The sequence below is a fragment of the Mytilus californianus genome, unplaced genomic scaffold (genome assembly GCF_021869535.1).
Source record: "Mytilus californianus isolate M0D057914Y unplaced genomic scaffold, xbMytCali1.0.p SCAF_3, whole genome shotgun sequence".
NCBI classification, from domain to species: Eukaryota; Metazoa; Mollusca; class Bivalvia; order Mytilida; family Mytilidae; genus Mytilus; species Mytilus californianus.
Window position 1 is genome coordinate 109233545 of NW_026262679.1, and position 22000 is coordinate 109255544.

General features: G+C 32.9%; 1 protein-coding gene across 2 annotated transcripts; it reads right to left on the bottom strand.

The window, feature by feature from the left end:
* Positions 1–864: 864 nt before the first annotated feature.
* LOC127735761 (uncharacterized) lies at positions 865–21909 on the bottom strand. 2 transcript variants are annotated; one of them, XM_052246058.1, is made up of 3 exons: positions 21399–21909; positions 18110–19252; positions 865–1014 (listed from the first exon to the last, which is right to left on the bottom strand). In XM_052246058.1, the coding sequence occupies exon 2, from the start codon at positions 18890–18892 to the stop codon at positions 18215–18217; it is 678 nt and encodes a 225-aa protein (XP_052102018.1). In that variant the 5' UTR covers positions 18893–19252; positions 21399–21909; the 3' UTR covers positions 865–1014; positions 18110–18214. The 2 variants fall into 2 exon arrangements, with proteins under 2 accessions (XP_052102018.1, XP_052102019.1); XM_052246059.1 differs by lacking the exons at positions 18110–19252; positions 21399–21909 and adding an exon at positions 4968–5887.
* Between the last annotated feature and the right edge of the window lie 91 nt (positions 21910–22000).

The window sequence follows — 22000 nt, forward strand, 5'->3', positions numbered from 1 at the left end:
TAATCAAATCTTCCAAAATATTGTTAGTTTTCGAGATTCACGACCTCCCCATTCAAGAATCCTGGGTCAGCTCCTTGGAAGTACGATATCTAACTACTAGTAGGTAGCAATTAAAGATAGATGGATGAATTGCTGTTTTACGTCTAGTGGCAAATTAAATGCATATACTCAGGACGATACATAGCGTGATATGAATATGAATCCTGCTTTGTACTAGACCGACTGAGCCGGATTTCAAACGTGCTAGTTCACAAGGTAACAGTCCGCAGGAAGACATGTCACCATTGTGAATTGTGACTTGGATGGAGAGTTGTCTCATTGGCACTCATACCACATCTTCTTATTTCTATCTACTGACCAGTCTTTGCTCTTACTCATTAATGCCGCGTGCTTAGCAGAAAAGAAGCAAACACCAATTTTACAGTACTTGGTTTGTCCCGCTCGCCGTTTCTTTACAAAACTGATCATTCCGAGCATAAGCTTGTTTTTAATTAAGAAATTTCTGCTCATAAACCACTTACTTAACTGAAGTATGAGTGACGGGAATTACCCTTTCTGAATTCGATAATTTGAACAAATGTGTGAAATGATGCTGTAACTCTCATTTCTACACACGGTTACCATTAACAAATTGATTTAATTAAGGTTTGATTTTAATCTTGTTTGTTTGTTTCTCTTGCTTTTTTGTTTTTGGTGTGTTTTTTATTTTGTGTTTTTTTAGTGTTTTATTCTTCTGTGAAATAAAAAATGGACTAAAGATTCATATTTTGACGTAGATAAAAGCATCAGATTTAGATAGTACATCAAGGTCATCATGTTCCTAGATTAACTGGATCAAGCTTATAAAACTATACTAAAACGAGATCTGCGAAGTATGCTTTATTTATATCTAGATATCTAGAGATAACATATATCAGATGCCATATGAAATTGGTCCAAAGTAAAGTAGAGCACTTCAAATCTTCGTTACCAACAGTTAAAATCCTATCATGCAAGCTGCAGCGTGAAGAGCAACTGAAAAAGAAAATAAAACATAATTTGGTGTATAAAAACAATATAAGACCTTGAATAGTATATATTTTCAACCATTTACTTATTTCTAAGAAGAATCAATAAGCAGTACACCCGTTTACCAGTTTTCTTGTGCCTACAATTTGTCTCTTAACAACAACAATAATGATATTTGTAATAACAAAATGTATTATGCTTAATATATCCGACATGTACCTATATCAAAATTCGAGTCTTAAGCAATATAAAAAGTGTTGGTAATTTTGGAGCTTTGCGTGTTTGGACAATGTCTTTTTCTGTATTTTTTATTGTGTTTTATTGTGTTGTATGTCACTAATTAAATCCATTTATATTTTTAATTCTGAAATCCCAACTGGCCAGTCAAAATGTAATGGATGGTATTGGATTCAATTACAATGATGATTTATTGTCAAATGTTGTTCATTTTTATCAAGATTTTTTTTTTCAACATTCCGTTTCTGTACTTTACTTAGAGATGTACTCTGTGTGGGTTTTCACAGAATGCTCATCAGTCAATAAATGTCAGATTGCATAAATTGCTTTGATAGTTTCCTCTGCAGCGAAACAAAACATGCAACAGGGAAAATCAGACATTGGAAGAGTGACAAAGAAAAAGAAATTTCAGGAATTTTCGTTTAACTTAATTAAAGAATGATTAACTGGAGTGCAGTAATCGTTTGATGATAGGAGAGAGAGATAATAAGTGCTTCTAAACAACAATAACTATTAGATGTATGTAACACACAGTTATTGTATTACTCATAGAACAATTATTTTATGTTAAAACTTGAAATATCATTTCCCCACATTTTGTTCATTGGATTATGAAAAAAGGTCTGCATAAGTGTACATAATGATACTGTGCTTCTCATTTTTGTTTTCCTGAATGCCAGTATAATCCATGCAAGTGTAAAATTTGACATGATATCTTACTTCACACTATAAATCGGCCGTTCTATCCGAATCTATTTTTATCTAAACTATCATGAAAAAATGAAGATTGTAGTTATACAGTTTTTTTTCTCTTAAAAACCTCTAATTAGATTTCGTATGTCCAGGTAAACCAGTAAATGAACTTTGATTTTCAAAACCGTTTTACAGAAGATATGGCTTTATTTTATTGTACAATAAATATCATAAGAATCGTTGAAAATTATATAAATGCAAAGTACCGAATATCCTATTTTCTGCATATTTAAACTAAAATATCAGTTGCGAATCACAATATGAAGTCTTTTGTCGAGTCAGCAGAGCGAACTAGCTAAAAGAGGCGTCATATTGTGCTGAGCACCTTAAATATTATGTTATCAATATGATAAAAATCTGATAATCGATTATCTGATCGAATTTTGTGAGTTTTTCACTGTAGAAACAGTATACATTTGTTTGTTTAACAAGCAAACCGGAAGAAGACTTGATAAAATAGTGTTTTAACTTCAAACATGACGTCGGTGATGAGTACGGGTCAACACTATTTACAGGCCGGGTCATATATATTTGTATATTTGGAGTCACAAAGTTGTAATAAGCAATTTTTTAAGAGCTCAGTGGACAGAGTTATACAGGCACAGGGAAGACCCTGATATTCTATATGCTTACTTTTGAATTCTCGTGACCCCTTCATTCATAGGATTTTAGAAAACAAATTATATCACTGAAAAACTAAGCTAATCCGACCATCCTTGTCCAGCCATGTTTGCCTAAACCTTAAATTGTCATCTTCGGTTTTTATAAATCGAAATATGCGTAATGACAGCTAAATGATATTTTTATTTTAGACGGTTTAGCTATTTGTTCAATTCAATTAATAAATCAGTGGATAATCTGGACAAAGTTTGTTTCCATTGTTTCAAAGGTTTCAGAAAAGATTATGTTTGAAAGTGTTTACGACGGACGACGAAAACCAAGTGGTGAATGGTTTGAGCGAGCTAAAGGAATGATAGATAACATCATACAATATATAATAATTCATGGCCGATGGTTAACCCTTTTCAAACATAAAAACCTAAGAGTTGACGCCAAAAATATCCAAACAAACACTGCTTTTATCAGATAGACATGTACATGAAAGATTTCCACCAATAGTTACATACCATTTCTTATTATATAATCTCAAGTTTAATCATTATTAAACAGCAAGGCGTCAGGGAAAAAAATGAACTCAAATAAAAGCAATCATTTTATGATTTTAAGATGAGCACTTAATGTCCTAAATGTGTTTATATCATATTTTAATGCAAACAGCTGCAAAGATGCTATTCAGCAATTAAGTGGTTAATTTACTTTTAATAAATCTTCTAAAATCGTAATGAAGAAATTTCTGCAAAAATTTATCGTCAACAAATTGATAGCGATTAAAACCCTTTCTGTTATCTTCGAAACATCAGTATAGAATTTTTCTCCATAAATCAATACAGGTTGCAACCCTTCGCTTCAAATTATAATTGAAAATGTTGATGTAATTAAATTGGCTTCTTATTTTACCTTTACTGAAAAGCAAAATCAAATTATAAATCAGTAGATGCCATGACGTGTTCATTAGTTCAAAATTAATTGGTTACAAGCGTAAAACAGATATTATTTAGAATATTTAAGCCAAAATAAACATGCAAAATATGCATCCTATGGTAAACTTTTCCAGTTTTTATGGAAATGTATTCAACAATTGTAAGTGTATATTCTTAAAGTGAACATGACAAAAGGTACAATTAGATAAGAAGATACTAAAGGGCATAAGTCGTACCATATATCATAAGCCGAAGAAGGCCAGACCATGGCGAAACGAGAAAAGACGAAACGACAAACAACAGTCCACAAAACGATACACAGAAAACAAAATATTCAAATATCATAGATGATAACATGGGTTTATGACTAGGGTGACTGATTTTTCTAATTGACTTGTGTCCTAAATAAGATTTTCTGATAAAAGGTTAACAAGCTATCATCGCACGAAGTAACGCTCGGGAAATATAAGGTTCCAATGACTGGCACAATGCCAAATCAAATAAATAAAAACCTCAGCATGAAAGGTATTTTCAGAGTCAAAACAGTAAAGTCAGTGTATCGTTTGATCCAGATAGAGGATAACTAACAATACAAAGTAAAAATGTATATTGACTTTTATATGATGGATGCAAGGATTATTGTACTCCTAAAATTATATTGACCTCGAACTTTAACCTTGATAAATATGATATTCTTGGCTTAACAACTCCTTAATAATTCCGTTTCATTAAAAATTCGTCAATTGTAAATCACATTACGCAGATGCAATGTTTTATTGTAATCCTCGCTTTGATTGGCGGACAACCATATCGTAGCGTTACTAAAGGGATTTTTTCAGTCCCACTTAAACGCAACACCCATGACTCCAGGCGCTCTTCATGGCAGCATTCCAACAATAAGTAGAAATAATTTTTTTTATAAATTTCACTCGTCCCCTTCTTTAATTCGATCCGCGCTTCTTACTATATATATGTGCTTTAGTCAAATACATGTAATCTAAAATAAACAATGGCATTCAATTCTTTAATGAAAATGATTTGCAAGCAATTGTGGGAAAAATCTTGCCGTCTTTAATAAAACAACCGTTTAATGTTACATGTACTTTCAAAGTACAGTGGGGATTGAGATTTTAAAACGTGACCCGGATATGCCTCCATATGTAAAACGAGAAGAATCAAACTGTATTTTCAAAACACATTTAATTGTATTGAAAAGTACATTCTTTCGATTGAAATTGAATTCGGGTTCAAATGCTCGAAGTACATAGTGTTTCTTATGATGAATATATTCATTATAATAAAAAAAAAGTTTTCGCGAAAAAAATTTACTACAACTATTTTTCTTTTATATTTACTTTTTTTTTTACTAATGACAAGTCCGAAATCGTTTTAAAAATTGAGGTATAAAATAGAATAAACTATACTTACTTTGTTTTTTTTTCCAAGAACAGAAGTTGCGGTTAATAGAACAGAGATCCAAACATTGCTAAAGCTTTAAAATAATGTTCAAAGTCACAGTTTCTAAACTATATGTATACAGAGTCATGCAAGTCATTATTAAAGTAGATATTCCAACAATGTGGAATATTTACTCTCCTCTGCTCCTTGGAAATTTGCCGAAAGTGTTACTTTAGTGTTTTTTCCACGGTATTTATCTAAGTCAAATTTTGCTGTCCACATACCATGTCCCCGATCTTCAAAATGGTGCCACTCTCCCTCAGCTACAACGGCTACTGCTTTTGCATTCGGAACTTTGACCTGCCAGTTTATATTTGTCAACTTACTGTTGGTGTGTAGGACTCTTGGCTCTTCAATAAAGCATCCATCCTTCCATTGAGCGTACTGCTTTGGGAACGGATAGACAGGCTGGAGGGCTCTGGTACAATTAATCAAATAGTTGTAGACGTTCGGAAGGGATTTGCTGGGATCGGCGGCTGGTAAACAGTACAATTGAAGCTTGTAATAATCGGACTCCGGCATGTGAACGAGAAAATGCACCACATTTTCTCTCGTTTGCGCAAACACAAACTTAGACAAGTCCTTGTCATTACGACAATTGATAAGTTGGGTGGTAAATTTGACGTGAGTTTTGGCTTTTATTTTAATTTCCAAGTGATTATCCCGAGCAGTAATTTCCGGTTCCGGGTGTGACAAGGTTTCAAGTCCAAGCTCGGAAAATTTCTCCTGTGGACCAAGGTATCCTTCCGGAAGTTCCGGCTTTTTATCCATTTTTGTATCAAGCAATTGAGCTGCTAGCTGTATACACCCTTTTGTTCGTCTGCCTGCACCGAGTGAGAAATCAGCAATGCAGGCCTATATAGGTGTCGCCACAGTCAGAGTGGTAACCAATAGTTATTTGTGTTAGTTATGATTTTATCGTATATTTCGGCTGGAATTTTCCTAGCAATGGAGAAGCTAAATTTAGATGATAGATAGAGCTATGTCGGTAACAATCACCATCATCAAATCAAAATAATAGTAGAACGTTAACACGAATATAGAAGATTGATTCTACTGATAGAACAACCCTCTTCAAAGGAAAGTTATAATTGTCGATGGCTTGTTTTCTTACTTCTTTTTTAATTGCATTTTAGTGTAGGAAGAAGTGCACGTCTTGGTTTAGTAAATACCGAGGAAAATGTTTTTATTATTTGTGTTGCATAAGACTGCAAATAAAATAGTAAATTATTTACATTAAAGTATTCAATGTTTTAGCGAAAATATGTAAAAAAGATTTAACCGGATCAATCAATTTGTTTAAGTAACAGTTCATAAGAAGATCTCCAGATGTAGCTTAGACTGACTTGCTGTACTGCCGTATACTTTCCCCCTAAATGCAACGGGGATATTTTGATATATACATTGTGAATATGCCTTTATAGAGCAGAGCATCTGATTCATACCCAATAGTGCGAGATCTCGTGTCAAATAAGTTCTCTTTCTTTTTTAGGTGTTCCGGGGTCTATTTAATTGCCCGAATTACATTTTCTCTCGGTCATTTTTTCTCGTGTTTGGGGAACATAGTCATTCATTAGCCATTCCCATCCTTTCATCTCAGCGTTTAGGGTTCTGCATTGTTAATTATCGGTCGTTACATATATAATCGTTTCTATATATTTGTCTTCGTTTTTATTGGATATATATTTACCATTTTTACATTCCATTTGTTCTTGGTTTTTCGAAGAATGTTTTCCCAAAATTTGACATATGTTTATGCGGTTTGAAATGGATTTTTGGGTCATATATTTTCTTGTGATTCGTACATAATATCTTCTATTTGTTCTTCTTCCAATTTAAACATATCTTTTCTGACATTTGCATCTGTGGATTTTTCCGAGTTGGTGCTGTATATTGACGTATCGTATCTATTATTTATTTCTTTATGGAGTTAGTAGTTTTTATTTTCATAACCATTTTTGTCATCAATTTTATTAATATTTTAGTATGGATTTCCCTTATTTTTGTCACGCTTGCGATATTTATGTCGCGAAAGCGAGACATAGCGATCATAGATTCCGTCGTCGGCGTCGGCGGCGTCAATACTTATATATATATGTTCAGTCTGTGGTTAAAGTTTTTTTATACATCAATTACTTTGTCAAACCTTCATGGAATTTTATGAAATTTCGACAGAAGCTTGTTTATGACCAAAAGACAGTATACAGAGCAAATTTTGAAAATATTTATTTTCATTTTTCAGTATTTTCTAATAAATGGACTTAGTTTTTTTTTACAGTCAACATTCATATTTAGAATGAGGTTAAATTTTTTCAGTCAACAATAACTTTGTCAAACCTTCATGGAATTTTATGAAATTTGGAAAGAAGCTTGTTAATGACCAAAATACAGTATCCAGAGCAAAATTTTGAAAATATTTATTTTCATTTTTTCAGTGTTTTACTGATAAATGGACTTAGTTTTTTTTTTACAATTATCAAGTAGATACAATCTGGGGTTAAAGTTTTTCAATTAATTTGTCAAACCTTCATAGAATTTTATGAGACTTTGCCAGAAGCTTTTTTATGATTCAGAGATGATGTCTGAAGCAAACTTTTGAAAATATTATTTTTTTTCATTTTTGTATTTTTCTGTAAGATACACTTTTACACTGACAGCATCAATCGCAGACGAGACACAGGGTTCCGCTAACCCTTACGAATTTTTACATAGAAGAAGACAAAACTTGTCCATCTTTTAGGTAAAAAGATAAATATTAAATTTTCTCAGTAGGTAACGAGATAGAAGTTAAGACAGATAATATATATACAGGCGAAAGAACAGAAATTCCATAGCTTCAGTATACCGCGAATTTTGTAAAATAGCGGAAATGTAACCATGAAATTGAATAGTACTTTTATTGTTTATCTGATATGTACAAATGTAAAGTATTTGATCGGTACAGCAATGTTTTGACATTATAGCCAGTAATCGTTCCAGTAAATAAATTGTATATGAAATCATACATGTATATAATAATATGATATTTACGAGTCTGTCGTCACTGAAAATTGAAAATATTACAATGAGTAAAAAAAAACAACTTATGCATGTATCCTACATTTGCATAAATCTTATTCAAAAGAAAGTACATTTGCCCTAAATCGCATTTAAAATGAAATATAAAATTGTGAGAGATATGTGTTTTGAATGAAGTTATATAATTTCAACGTGCATTTAAAATGAAGCTTCCATCACGATATAAGAACAAAGGAATTACAAGAAAATCCATTACTAAAGAATGTTTAAATTGCATTTTATGAAGAAATTGCAAGTCTTTTAAAGATTGTTGTAAAGTAGCAAACTGAAATAGCTAAGGAGGTAAAGATGCTAAAAAATTTTTAGTTGGGGATCAACATTTTACATGAAATAGCAAAAACAAGAAATTACAGGTCTAAATCCTATCATTTTTCAGAGTAGGAGTTATAGATAATCGCGTCATTGTAGAATGTGAGTGCAGGGGTTTTATGAGATTGTCGACATTCTACCATCACAACTTATAATGACGTCATCAATTAGGTAGTATATGGTAGGACAATAAGTATGTGTGTACTTTGAATATGTCATACAAGTTTACGTGTACTGATATTACAAAACGGAATAGCTGAATTCATAAAAATCTATTTAAATGCTTATGTACACACAAGCTCATCATACTACACAAGAGATATTTTGATTGTCTGTGGGTTGGTTTACGTCCAGTGGCAAATATTTCATTCATATTCAGGACCTAAACAAATTAACAATGAATGTCATTGGTAGGTTCAGTAAAGTGGATCGACAGGGATGAATGGCTAGAATTTCGACTGCCACTGAAAAATGAGGGTATTTGGATAGGGACAGACATTTTACCTTGCATCAGGCCACTTGCGGGCCCTTTAAAGAGTTGTCGAAATGGCTCTTTGGCGTACTCTCTCTCAAAAAAAGTCCGGACCCAATGTTCACATCGGACGTGGCTGTGTATTTATACAACCAACAAAGCAAAAAAGACGACCCACCTTAGCAATGGTTTTACTGACAGGAGGCGAGAATTCAAAGGGATGGCTATATTTTTATACCCAGTCAACCCTGAGGATTTCAAAAGAAACAGAAGATACTGCTCTGTTTTATTTTTTTTTACCTGTGAAAACCCATGAAAAGGAAATCCATGTTTGAGGACAGAGAGCACTTAAGCGGAAATGATTTCACGATCACAAGTTTGTAACGACAAGAAAAAGTTATCATGCGAACACACCAGTCCTTATACCTTAGATTTTCAAAAATTTCAAGTCGATTGTCAAACGACATAAAAAAAAATTTAAATTCCGCGAAACCCTGTGTGTAGCCTGAGATTTTTTTGCTGTCAGTATAGTTGACTATCCATTTTATCGGTTAGATACAGAAAAATATATTTTAAAAATCTCATTTTCCCTTTAGATTCGATTTCTTTATAGCTTCAGTTCAATTTTCATAACATTCCAAAAACGGTTAGACAAAGTGATTGATGCCTAAAAATAATAATTCCAGACGGTATGCAAATGTTAACTGCAAAACATTAAGTTCATCTATCAGTAATATACTGAAAAATTAAGAAAACAAACATATTTTCAAAATTTTGCTTCAGACATTATCTCTTAATAAACTGAAAGTCGTCCTGGACATGTATGAAATATTTGCCACTGGACGTTAAGCAACCATCAATCAATTAATCATAAGATAAGCTTCTGTCAAAGTTTTATAAAATATAAGAAGGTTTGATAAAGGTTTGGTATCTACAGTATAATTACAAGTTATATCAACCTATTCGTTTATTGTGTTTTAAATATAAAATATTATCCTACGCACTGTTGTAAATTTGACAAATGTCATGGATAGCACGTACAGTCATGGCTGTTGCTTTCTATTGGGAATTAAAACATCACTTAAAAAACGAGTTTAAGTCCACCAATCAAAGTGCTGAAAAATTATTTATGAAACATCTATGTAATGTAATTATTTCACAGTATGTGACAATCTTCATATAATTTGAATAATACAATTTCTGACTCAACTTTATTCTATAACAAGAAATGATTGTAACAGAATGCTGTTACGAAGTCTACCAAACAAAGTTCCCATAACTATAAACCCCTAAGGACTTCTTCCTATTATCCATTCATTTTTTTTTAATCCTTTTGTGTAAATTAGGGAAAAAAATGTTCAAGGTCAAAGGTCAAGGTCATAAGTGACCATTGACCTTTTGACCTATAAGTAGGCCATATGCTCTGATGGTCATTTCTGAAGACCCCATGTGTCTATCACTAACTGTTCTCAAGTAATAATCATTTGAAAATATGAAAAAATCAAATCTAATAGTATTCTATAGTAAACACCTGCCTCTTTGGCCCTCAAAGTACCCCTTTATAGACACCAATGCACAAACAAAACCCTGATTGCACCACTAGACATGTTAGTCTAGCATATTGTGAAATCCTCTCAGTAAATCTGACTAGCGGTTTTGGAGAACTGCTGCGAACAAGTTCAAATTCGAAGCGGCGGAAGAAGAAGGAGGAGAAGAAGTGGGAAGAATAATAATAATAAAAAGAAGATTCGAGCAAAACCAATAAGTCTCCAAACTTTGGGAGACTTAATTAAAACAATAGATCGATTTGCAACAGCATCATACTAGTCAGAGTAATAAAGCTAAATAACAATGCAAGACGATTAATGTATAAGAACAATGACAACACAACAAAAAACAAAAACAACACCAACAGCAAAAACATCTAATAACACAAAAACATGAATGATAAATAAGTCCTTTCCACAACCAGAAGTTCGCAAGGTTTTTTCTATCATATATATAACACCAGAGTTACAGTAATAACTAGGAATTTCAAATAATACAGTCATCTTTATCAAACAATATTTTAAGCATAATAACTGTTATCTCTAACGGGGGCAAAGCATCCGTAGTTTTTCAGGTGACGTTAGATATTTTATAGTTCAAAAAGAAATGTTTGAGGCTAGTTGAACCGATCTCATGCGACAAAGATAAATATTTAATTTCTGCGATTTTTAAGGTTTCTGTTGCTAGTTTTCAATCATTTTACGACCACTACAAGAGTGATAAGGAATGCATGAAAAAAAAAAAACATCAAAGATACCAGACGTATAATTTGGTACGCCTTACACGCGTTTCGTCTACATAAGACTTACAGTGGCGCTCGGATCAAAACAGTTGCAAGGCCAAACTAAATTCAAACTTGAAAAGCATTAAAAACAGAAAATTTCCGAAAACATTGTGCCATATACAACTAAGGCCATCTATATTCGTATCTTGCGGAAGAAAAACCTTAGTGTTTCGAATTTAATATTTAATAAACAGTAAATTTACAGCAAATGAACAGATCAATGATATTTCATGTCACCACACAAGTGCTGACTTAGATGAATTACAATACTATTTAAACGGAGGGAAAACATTAAGATGTTTTAACGAACTTAACGTAATAAGATGCACACATTTTTCATGGTAAAAGGTAGACAACTCTAATGTATTTTTTCAATTGACCATTACCAGCTCATCTGTACGTATATATCATAATCATATAAGTATGATACGTAAATATAATATTTAAGTCGCCTATTAGAGAGAAACACCCAATAGACATTGCAGAATGTACAACATACAATATGCAATAACAATTGACACTATACATACAAGAATTCTTTAAAAGGAAGTCTCTTTATAGAATTTCAAGTTTAGATTTTGTTTGGGAATTCCAATTTTGCTCTATTGTAGTATAGTGAATCGGACTTTATCAAAATACCACTTAACTTATGATTTCTTTTGCAATGTTCTAAAAAAATATATTTAAGGTTTTATTATAATTTGATTTTACAAATTGTGACAGTGTGTCTGATTTCAATATTGTTTATTATCTTTGAAACCCTAACTTTCTTTTTCTTTTTTTTTAAACGTTCAGTTAAGGATCATAAAACAACATAAAAAGACTTTTTTATATTACTTTTGTGTTTGTGTTTGTTTTTCTTTTTTCCAGACCATCTAAAATCCTTCTAACATGAGGACTATGCTGTATAGGTTTTGCTCATTGTTGAAGGCAGTACGGTGACCTATATATTTCTATTTCATTTGGTCTCTGGTGGAGAGTTGTCTTATTGACAATCATACCACACATTCTTATTTTTATACAAAAAAAAGAAAATCATTACTTTGCCATAAGAAAGAGCAGCACGACAACGGTATATCGCTTCTGCAGATGGAATAAGAACAGGTCAAGTGCAGCTTTTAAATTATTCAAAACACCACGAAAATTTTTTAAAGATACAACGGGAGAATTGAATTATAAGTAGAGGACATACCACACAAAAGAACCATATAAACAAACCAACTTCACTAAACAATACACAGAAACGTTTGATTGAACCATGGACAAACATAGGTGAACTCGAGTACTTCAGAAGTGTAAGCAGTTCCTACTGAAGCCAGCCATATAGTTTTAGAAGTGTAAGCAGTTCCTACTGAAGCCAGCCATATAGTTTCAGAAGTGTAAGAAAATCCTACTGAAGCCAGCCATATAGTTTTAGAAGTGTAAGCAGTTCCTACTGAAGCCAGCCATATAGTTTCAGAAGTGTAAGAAAATCCTACTGAAGCCAGCCATATAGTTTTAGAAGTGTAAGCAGTTCCTACTGAAGCCAGCCATATAGTTTCAGAAGTGTAAACAGTTCCTACTGAAGCCAGCCATATAGTTTCAGAAGTGTAAGAAGTTCCTACTGAAGCCAGCCATATAGTTTTAGAAGTGTCAGCAGTTCCTACTGAAGCCAGCCATATAGTTTCAGAAGTGTAAGCAGTTCCTACTGAAGCCAGCCATATAGTTTCAGAAGTGTGAGAAGCTCCTACTGAAGCCAGACATATAGTTTCAGAAGTGTAAGCAGTTCCTACTGAAGCCAGCCATATAGTTTCAGAAGTGTAAGCAGTTCCTACTGAAGCCAGCCATATAGTTTCAGAAGTGTAAGCAGTTCCTACTGAAGCCAGCCATATAGTTTCAGAAGTGTAAGCAGTTCCTACTGAAGCCAGCCATATAGTTTCAGAAGTGTAAGCAGTTCCTACTGAAGCCAGACATATAGTTTCAGAATTGTAAGCAGTTCCTACTGAAACCAGACATACAGTTTCAGAAGTGTAAGCAGTTCCTACTGAAGCCAGACATATAGTTTCAGAAGTGTAAGCAGTTCCTACTGAAGCTAGCCATACAGTTTCAGAAGTGTAAGCAGTTCCTACTGAAGCCAGACATATAGTTTCAGAAGTGTAAGTAGTTCCTACTGAAGCCAGACATATAGTTTCAGAATTGTAAGCAGTTCCTACTGAAGCCAGCCATATAGTTTCAGAAGTGTAAGCAGTTCCTACCGAAGCAAGCCATATAGTTTATTTGGAAATTAAGCCAATAGTAGTTTACCGATGTTGAAATCTCATAAATCGACCAAGAAAACAAACAAACAAACAAACAAACAAACAAACAAACAAACAAACAAACAAACAAACAAACAAACAAATAAACAAACAAAAAACTGAGGGAAAACCATTAGAGCTATTTTCCTAATTTTTGCTTGTAGTTTAAAGGTTTGGTTGGCTTGTTTGCTTTGCTTGTATAAATGTTTGCTCAAGCATTGTAGTTAAGATTGACATCTGCAATCAATAGATAGGCGGGGCTTAAGCTTGTATACATTATACTCTGCATTATACTTAACAGCCAATAACATTTAAGTATAAGTATTAGTATAATGTATACAAATTGAAGCCCCACCTATCTATTGATTGCATATGTCAATCTTAATTACAATGTTTGAGCAAACATTTATACAAACCAAAGCAAGCAAGCTAACCAAACCTTTAAACTACAAGCATTAGGAAAATAGTTCTAAATGGTGTTTTTGTTGTATACAAAGTATATTTGACATTTTTATACAAACAAAGCAAGCAAGCCAACCAAACCTTTAAACTACAAGCATTAGGAAAATAGCTCTAACTCCAAAGGAACGACAAAATATATGACATGTAAACAAATACTGGGTTTAACTTTTCCATGTACAGTCAGTGTCGTCTCAAAATTTTGAAATCAGTATGGATATTAATTGCGAGATGGGAAAATCTGAATGTTATGTATGTGACGTAGTTTTTTTTCAAATAGTCACCAGTTTAAAGATTGCATATATCGTATTTATTTATCTCGCAAAATTATTGATTCAAAAGCCACTACAAAAGTACGTAATGACACCATTTTCCTACAGTGAATCTGTGTCGGTTATATATTTTAAGCATATCACATTTTTTTCGCTTTTTATGTTGTAAGTAACAGGGACTCCTTTATAACCTGGAAACTCTGTCAAGTTAACTTTATTGGTGTTTGGTTTCAATATTTGTTGTCATCCGCAGCTAAGTAATAAATAGCGTGTAATATGGGATGCTTAAACGAAAAGTCGATTCTTGAATCTTGGTAGGATAAAACGGTATACTATATAGTTGCCAAGCTATTGTTTTAAGTTGCAATTGGACCCATAAAAGCAAATTCTATAAATACAAGTATAAATAAGAATGAAATTTTCCCAAAATATGAATGTTGTACGCTGATGTCAGTTCAAATATTATAAGTTTCGTTACCAATCGAAGATATCAGATTTATAATTTAGTATGCCAATCTCGCGTATAGACTACAAAAGACTCATCAGTGGCGCTTGTATAAAAAATTACAGTATCAATAATATTTCATACCAGCCCAAGAACCATATATACCTACTGGTTATAGGCGATTATTGGTGTAAAAACACCAGTCGAAATCGTAGTTATAAATTCATACACATGTTTTATTTTTAAATTAGTATGCAATATTTTCAATTGATTTAAACAAACAAAAGAGGCAGACGTAACCAGAGGGACAATCAAAAGTCGAAGAAAATAAGACACTACCAGGGCAAAAAAGAAAAACCACGAAAGAAAAAAAAAATAATAAACACTTATACACTTTTGTTTCACATTATTCTGCTAATACCCCATAAAAATATTCTTAAAATTTCTAAGCCGATTTATATAAACCCACGATTGGTGAACTTATTTTACAACAAATATGTGGTTCGCTTGATATCAATTAATCCAATTACAATCTCAAATTTTCTCTCTTTCCTTTGATATCCCTATTTTGAAATTACGTAACATGAAAAGTGCATAATTATATATACCAAAAATAGATTGACACACAACTTTAATGAAAAAAACAAGTGTCTTGAAAACAAACAGAAAAATACACAATAAATCTCGTTTCCTAACTTTGTGTTTGGTTTTTATTTTTTTTTATTTTTTTGAGAAAAAAACACAGTAGAACATGAAAATGTAAAAATTGATAAGTACATTCGTTTTCCTGCCAAATCAGTATCATAATGTAGAACAAGATTTGCAATTGTTATTGCATCGAAAGATATAATTATGACCGACAGATATATTAATTATGAGTACTTGTGCTACAGTCTATACGCACGCTCTGAAGAGGAAATTTTACACATTGTGAAGTATACATTGTTAGTCGATTAAACATTGATACATTCACGTAAGAACGCGGCATCGAAAAGGATCGCATGTTCTGAAGAAAGTGCTTTGTAAGTGGGAGTTCCACATACCAAAAACAACAATCTTATTACTTGTATATCGGAATTTCTTTTCAAATGATGTCACTATCGTGAGAAATAGTTCTCTGTCAAACCGCCGACACAAAAAACTGCAAAGATAATTTAATTAATTCATTTTACATGACTGCAAACATTAGTTAAACATGTTAAATCAGTTGTTTTTATCAACTGATTTAAATTAGAAACTCATTATAGAGTATGACCCTCTTCCATATGAAGCACAAGGGCATATATGATATTGTTGTTGGGAAGAGGGTGGACCACTCGTGTCCAAAAGTACATTTAAAATGTTCAAAAAGTCCGATAAGGTGGTAAAATCATTAAGATAACGACAAAAGATAAAAACTAAACACCTAGTAGGGTTGACCATGGGCATTTTATTGAAAGTATATTGCAGTTGCTTTATTTTCAATAGGCGACAATAGTACAGACTTCGGGAAGTTTGTTTTTGAACGAAACTATGTTAGAAATAAAGGACAAGATATTCGGCCATATTCATTTAAAGCTAAAACCAAAGGGTCCCCGTTGCTTTTCTTTATACAACAAACTTTTAGGTATCTGTGGACCTGGTTGTCTGTCCATTCTACATTTGAAATTACATGTCTCGTCGCAGTTCAGAAAAGACGCCTTAGATCCTTTAGGGCAAAGAAAAATGTATCATCTTTTCGCCTTTGGTATATCCCTCTTATGGGTGTAATTTGTGCTTTTAAAGTTAATTATCATGTGTTCACAACGGTCAATCAGGATTAGACCCTCCCTTAATTCTGAATATCATGTTATCGTCACTCCTATGGCTGAGCCCATTAACTTAATGGTGTATTGAACCCTGTCGAGCACGTGCAGTCATGTATGTTGCGTTTTATTGGGACATACAATTTCATTTGAAAACACCACGTGATTGTTGTCGTCTGCCAATCAAGATAATGGAATCTATGTTATTCAATTATGAATATATAAATAAATACGATGATATAATCTTGACACCATCAGGAATTGATTGACCGATACGATGTGTCGGTGTCTCAACTCACTAACGACATGTTTTCGCGGTCTCAGATTATAAGATACCAGATTAGTGGTTTGAAATTAAACCGATTATGTCCTATCTCCGATTGTGAATTCGCATGCCATGGTAAGCTGATTCATGCAAAAAACGCTTACCCTGTCGATGCCACCGGTCTCGCTCCTTTTGGAGTTCCTTCAGTGTTTCGTTTTTTTACTTTGATTGGTCTTTTCCTAATCGATTTACACAATTTGAACGTTGGTAAACTACTGTTGCCTTAATTTACGACTCGTAACTATATATAAATGCAAAAATCTAAAACTGGGCTGTTTTGGCAGTTTTGCATTAAACGTAAGAAGTGTAAACCCTAAAGGAAATATATAAGACTTAATTGAAAATAAATAGAAATACTGATAGCTGGTCCAGCTAGTCGACTCTTTCTTGTACTTGCTCCTGAAGCCAAATGATCATAGCCGCTCAAAGAGAAAAGAATGAAAAATCTAGCACAATCCCTTATTTTACTTTCAGGTATTCTGATGATGTCCTGTAACTAAAAGAATCCTTTCTTTACATGCCAACTTGAAATTAAGGAGACCAGAAGGTTTGATTCATATCTATAACATTTTCTTGTAATTGATGCATATAGTTTAAACCTGAACATATTATCACACAGACTAATCCATCATGGTTATGAGAAAGGACGACTAAAAAGTGGCGTAGGAGTAGACTAAAAAAGTTTGGAGGGCGGCAAACTTTTCACTCTAAAATTGATGTCGCATTTGTTAGAATTCTGTATTATATTACTTTAGCTTACAGTTATCATATAGATACCTGAAATTATCTCTAAGTATTCTATATCCAAAGGTGTTAAGAGATATGCACAGAACCTCCTTTTTCCCTGGGTAGCTGCCGGATAACTCCCCGGTATCCTATTTAAGATACCTGGGTTTATGTTAATTGAGCATACTTTACTGATTTCCTGTAATAGTCAGCTTGTTTGTTATCGTCTGCCAGTTACATTTTCAATTTTCAAATGAGATAAAGACATTCCAATGAAATAAGCTAATTCATATGCCAAAACCATGAAAGATACAAGTGGTTTGCGAAGTTTTTCTATTTCCAGCGTCTTACATATGCAAACATAAATTTGAAATGATATATAGTACCGTTGTGCATATCTTTAGACTTGTATATATGTACGAGATATATTCTTTATGAGAAATCACAACAACAACAAATAGCAATATAAGCAATTACAAATTGTATATGGCATGCTCAAATCATATATATGCTCTAACAAATAAGGATTCTAAGTAAATGCAGTTTTATATGATGTCTATCCACATTTTCTTTGCTATATACCAGAACAAGCAGCGACAGCAAACATAATTTGTAAATTTTTAAACATACTTACTTTTAAATACCAATTAAAAGTTGTTATTGGAAATCCAGAAGCCCCTTTTATTGTAAAAGCATTCAAGTATTGTCAAGTTAATGTCAAATTTAAAGCAAATCACATTTAAATGGTGAACTCGAGCATAGTAGAAAATTTACTCTCCTCATCTCCTTGAAAATTGGCTGAAAGTTTTACTTTAGAATTTGACCCTCGGTATTTATCCAAGCTAAATTTTGCTACCCAGACAGGACCTCCCCGGTTTTCAAAATGGAACCACTCTTCATCAACAACGACGGCTACTCCATTGGCATGGGGTACATTGACGCGCCAGTTGATGTTCGTCAGATTGCTGTTGGAGTGCAAGACTAGTGGCTCATGTAGAAAGCATCCGTCCTTCCATTGAGCATAGTGCTTTGGAAACGGATGGACCGTCTGGGCTGCGGTTGTACAACGAATCAGATAGTTGAATACGTTTGGAAGAGATTTACTTTCATCGGCTGATGGCAGTGCATACAACTGAAGTTTATAATAGCCTGTTTCTGGCATATGAACCAATACATGGATTATGCCTTCTTTCATCTGAGCAAAGACATATTCTGAATATTCCTTTTCAGAGATGCAGTGGATAAGTTGGTATGTAAATTTGATATGTGTCATCGACGACCCTATTTCAATTTTCAAATGATTATCCCGTGCAATAATCTCTGGATTCGGATGTGTCATGGATTTAAGTCCAAGTTCATTCCATTTTTCCTGGGGCCCAAGGTAGCCTTCGGGGATTTCTGGCTTTCTTCCGGCCATTTTGTTACTTGAACGTACTTAGTCTATCTTTAGGTTGTCTTCCAAGTAAGAAAAAGTCAAATAACAATCCAGAAATATGTATGCGACGACACAGCTAGTGGTAACCAATAGCCTGTTATGTTAGCAACGATTCTATCGTAATTTTCTGCAAGTTTCGTTCTAGCATGGAAAAAGCTAAACTAAGATGATAGATAGAAGCTTGTCAGAAACAATCTAAAATTATACCACATACGTATTTATTGGTTTCTTGTTTGTGGGAGATATATGTTCTTTTACTTGATGCTTTATCTATTGTTGTCTTCTAATCGTCATTAATTAATATCCTGTAGGAGACGTGAAGTTCATTAAATATTCAATTTCCTATGTTGATAAATAAAAGTAAAACGTAAATACACTGAATTCAGCTTGTATAATTTATTATTAGATATTTCTTATAATACTTGGTTTTTATGTTTCTTACATTTAGCGAGTTAATGTAGTTGTTTATGTATGTTTACATCATCATCGCAAACAATTATTTCCTTATCAAATACAATAATTGAATTACATCTAGGTATTGAAGTACAAAACAATCTGAATATCTTCGCATCTTTTAAAATATAACCATTCTGAATCACAGTAGTTCAGCCCAGTTTATAAGTGGTTTCGTATGTGTTTCTTCATCAATAGACTTTCGTTTTATGTATCGTTCATTTTTTGTGTTTTCATCTTTTATTTTAGCATTTGTGCATGTTGACTGTTCTTTAATTATGATTTTAGTCCTCGATTCGTTAATCATTTACGCCTTTCTTTGTTTTCATAACTCTTGATATTGAAATTCGGGATTATCACGGAGACATTATACAATTTTAGCTTTGATTTATACATCCTTATTGAAATTCATTCAACTAATCTTTCTTATGCGCGATTTAATTGATAAAAGGGTAAAGTTATTACCATGGCTGCCACGTCCGGTCTGTGTTTTTGTTTGATGTTTTTTCTGCTTTGTGTCGATCTGATGAGTTAAACCTTTTTCAACTGATTTTTATAGTTTGTTCTTATGTTGTGCTGTTACACTACTGTCCCAGGTTAGGGAGAGGTATGAGCGCTTACAAACATGTTTAACCCCGCCACATTCTGTGTGAGCCTGTCCCAGGTCAGGAGCCTGTAGTTCAGTGGTTATCGTTGGTTCATGTCTGTCATTTTTGTTTTTCGTAAATTGTTTTGTTATAGATTAGGCCGTTAGTTTTCTCAATTGAAATATTTCATATTTTTCATCGGGGCCTTTTATAGACCACTATACCTTATGGGTTTCGCTCATTGTTGAAGGCCGTACTGTTGCCTATAATTGCTTACACCCACTTTATTTGAACTTTAGCGGATACTTGTCTCATTGGCCATCATACCACATCTACTTGATTTTAATATAAAATCTTTTGGTAATTTCTAAAAAGATATTTTGGTAGTTTCTATTTAATTGACATCATAACAAACTTTACATATTTTTTCTGACATTTATCAAGATTAGAGTCACTGCTGTATGTTATTGATGTATACGTCATAAAAATATAAAGATACTTAACAATAATGGGACTAGTTTACACTTGAATCGAATTTTCGATTTTCATGTGAAAGCGGCTTGGCACGAGGTTGACATTTCTTCTCTGTTTTATTAATATAACACATCATTTTAAATGCCTAAAACACCTAAAATGTTTTTTCTTCTTTAAATAATCATTCAATAAACGTGAGTACAACGTAAATTAGTCGAATATTCTTGTGGACGATACATATAATATGATTTTTAAAGATATACTATCAATAATTGTAATTTATTTTAGTTTTTTTTTTAATTCAGGTTATGACTGATTTATACAGTTTCTTCTTAAAAGTTTTGCTGTTATTCTACTGTCCCGGGTTAAGGGTGGACCGAGAGCTCACACTTAATTATAAAGTTAAAAGGATTAACCTCACTATATTCTTTGCCTTTCTTAAGCCAGGAGCATGTTATTCAGTCGTTGACATTGGTTGCTGTCTGTCATACTTGTTTATCGTTTTTGTTTTGTCCTAAATTAGGCCTTTAGTTCTCTCATTTGAATTGTTTCACATTTTTTCATGTCGATATATCTTTTATATTTGACTATACGATATAATGTTTGTTCATTGATGAAGGCTATAGTCCCGTACAATGACATAGAGTTGCTAACATTCATGTCATTTGGACTCTCTCGGACAATCTTTTCATTGGCAATGATTCCATCTCCATATGTTTATATTTATGGCCTAGTTTTGAAATAAAAAACCACTACTTGAGATGTTAAAAACTTCCGTTTCTCTATGATGGCTTAGAATGAGTAAAATATGATGCAAATGTTGTTCTGATATTGCATAAAGTTTCAAACACATTAACCTTTGTGAGGTTTTTGGTCTCTCGTAATTAACAATTATCAGTAATTACAGCAAATACATTAAAAAATATCTGAATTTCATAATTTAAATGAAAATTTAAAATTAGAGTTTAACTTACCATCGTAAATTATCACTTCTTCGGAAATTTGAAATGTGTTGCTCTGACTCTGTGATCTCATTTTGCAGACATTAATCGTTCCGATGATTGGTTCATAATTGCAGAGTTCCAATTCATGAACACTTTATTCACATTGTAATAAGTATGGTACACAAATGCATATACAATTTTGCAATAAATATTATAATACCGATTTCCATGCGAACGAGAATTGTCTCTAAGTCAAGCTTCACTAGGTACTCTGGAGACAAAACAAGTGGCACCAACCCGACATGTCATATAGCAACAATATCATGTATACAAGGAATTCGCAGTCTAATTTTGTGTTCAAAAAGCAAGTTAGTTTTGAAATTCATTTACACTAAAAAATGTAAACAGCACTTTATAATTGCATGCGTCCGACGCGATTTTCTGAATTTACCTCATTGCCGAATATTTTAAAAAGACAATGATGTAGAAGAACCGAAACAGGGTTCTTTTCTGAAAGACTTTAATAATTAGAACTTTACATTAATTCTATCAATCAAGATTGTAACTAATTTCTTTTCACAAAATAGATTGAAGTTTGCGCAAAATCGTGTTGAAAAACAATTTTATGACGT

Coding starts and splice junctions, on each gene's coding strand:
- LOC127735761 (XM_052246058.1), bottom strand. CDS start 18,892: ATGGCCGGAAGAAAGCCAGAAATCCCCGAAGGCTACCTTGGGCCCCAG.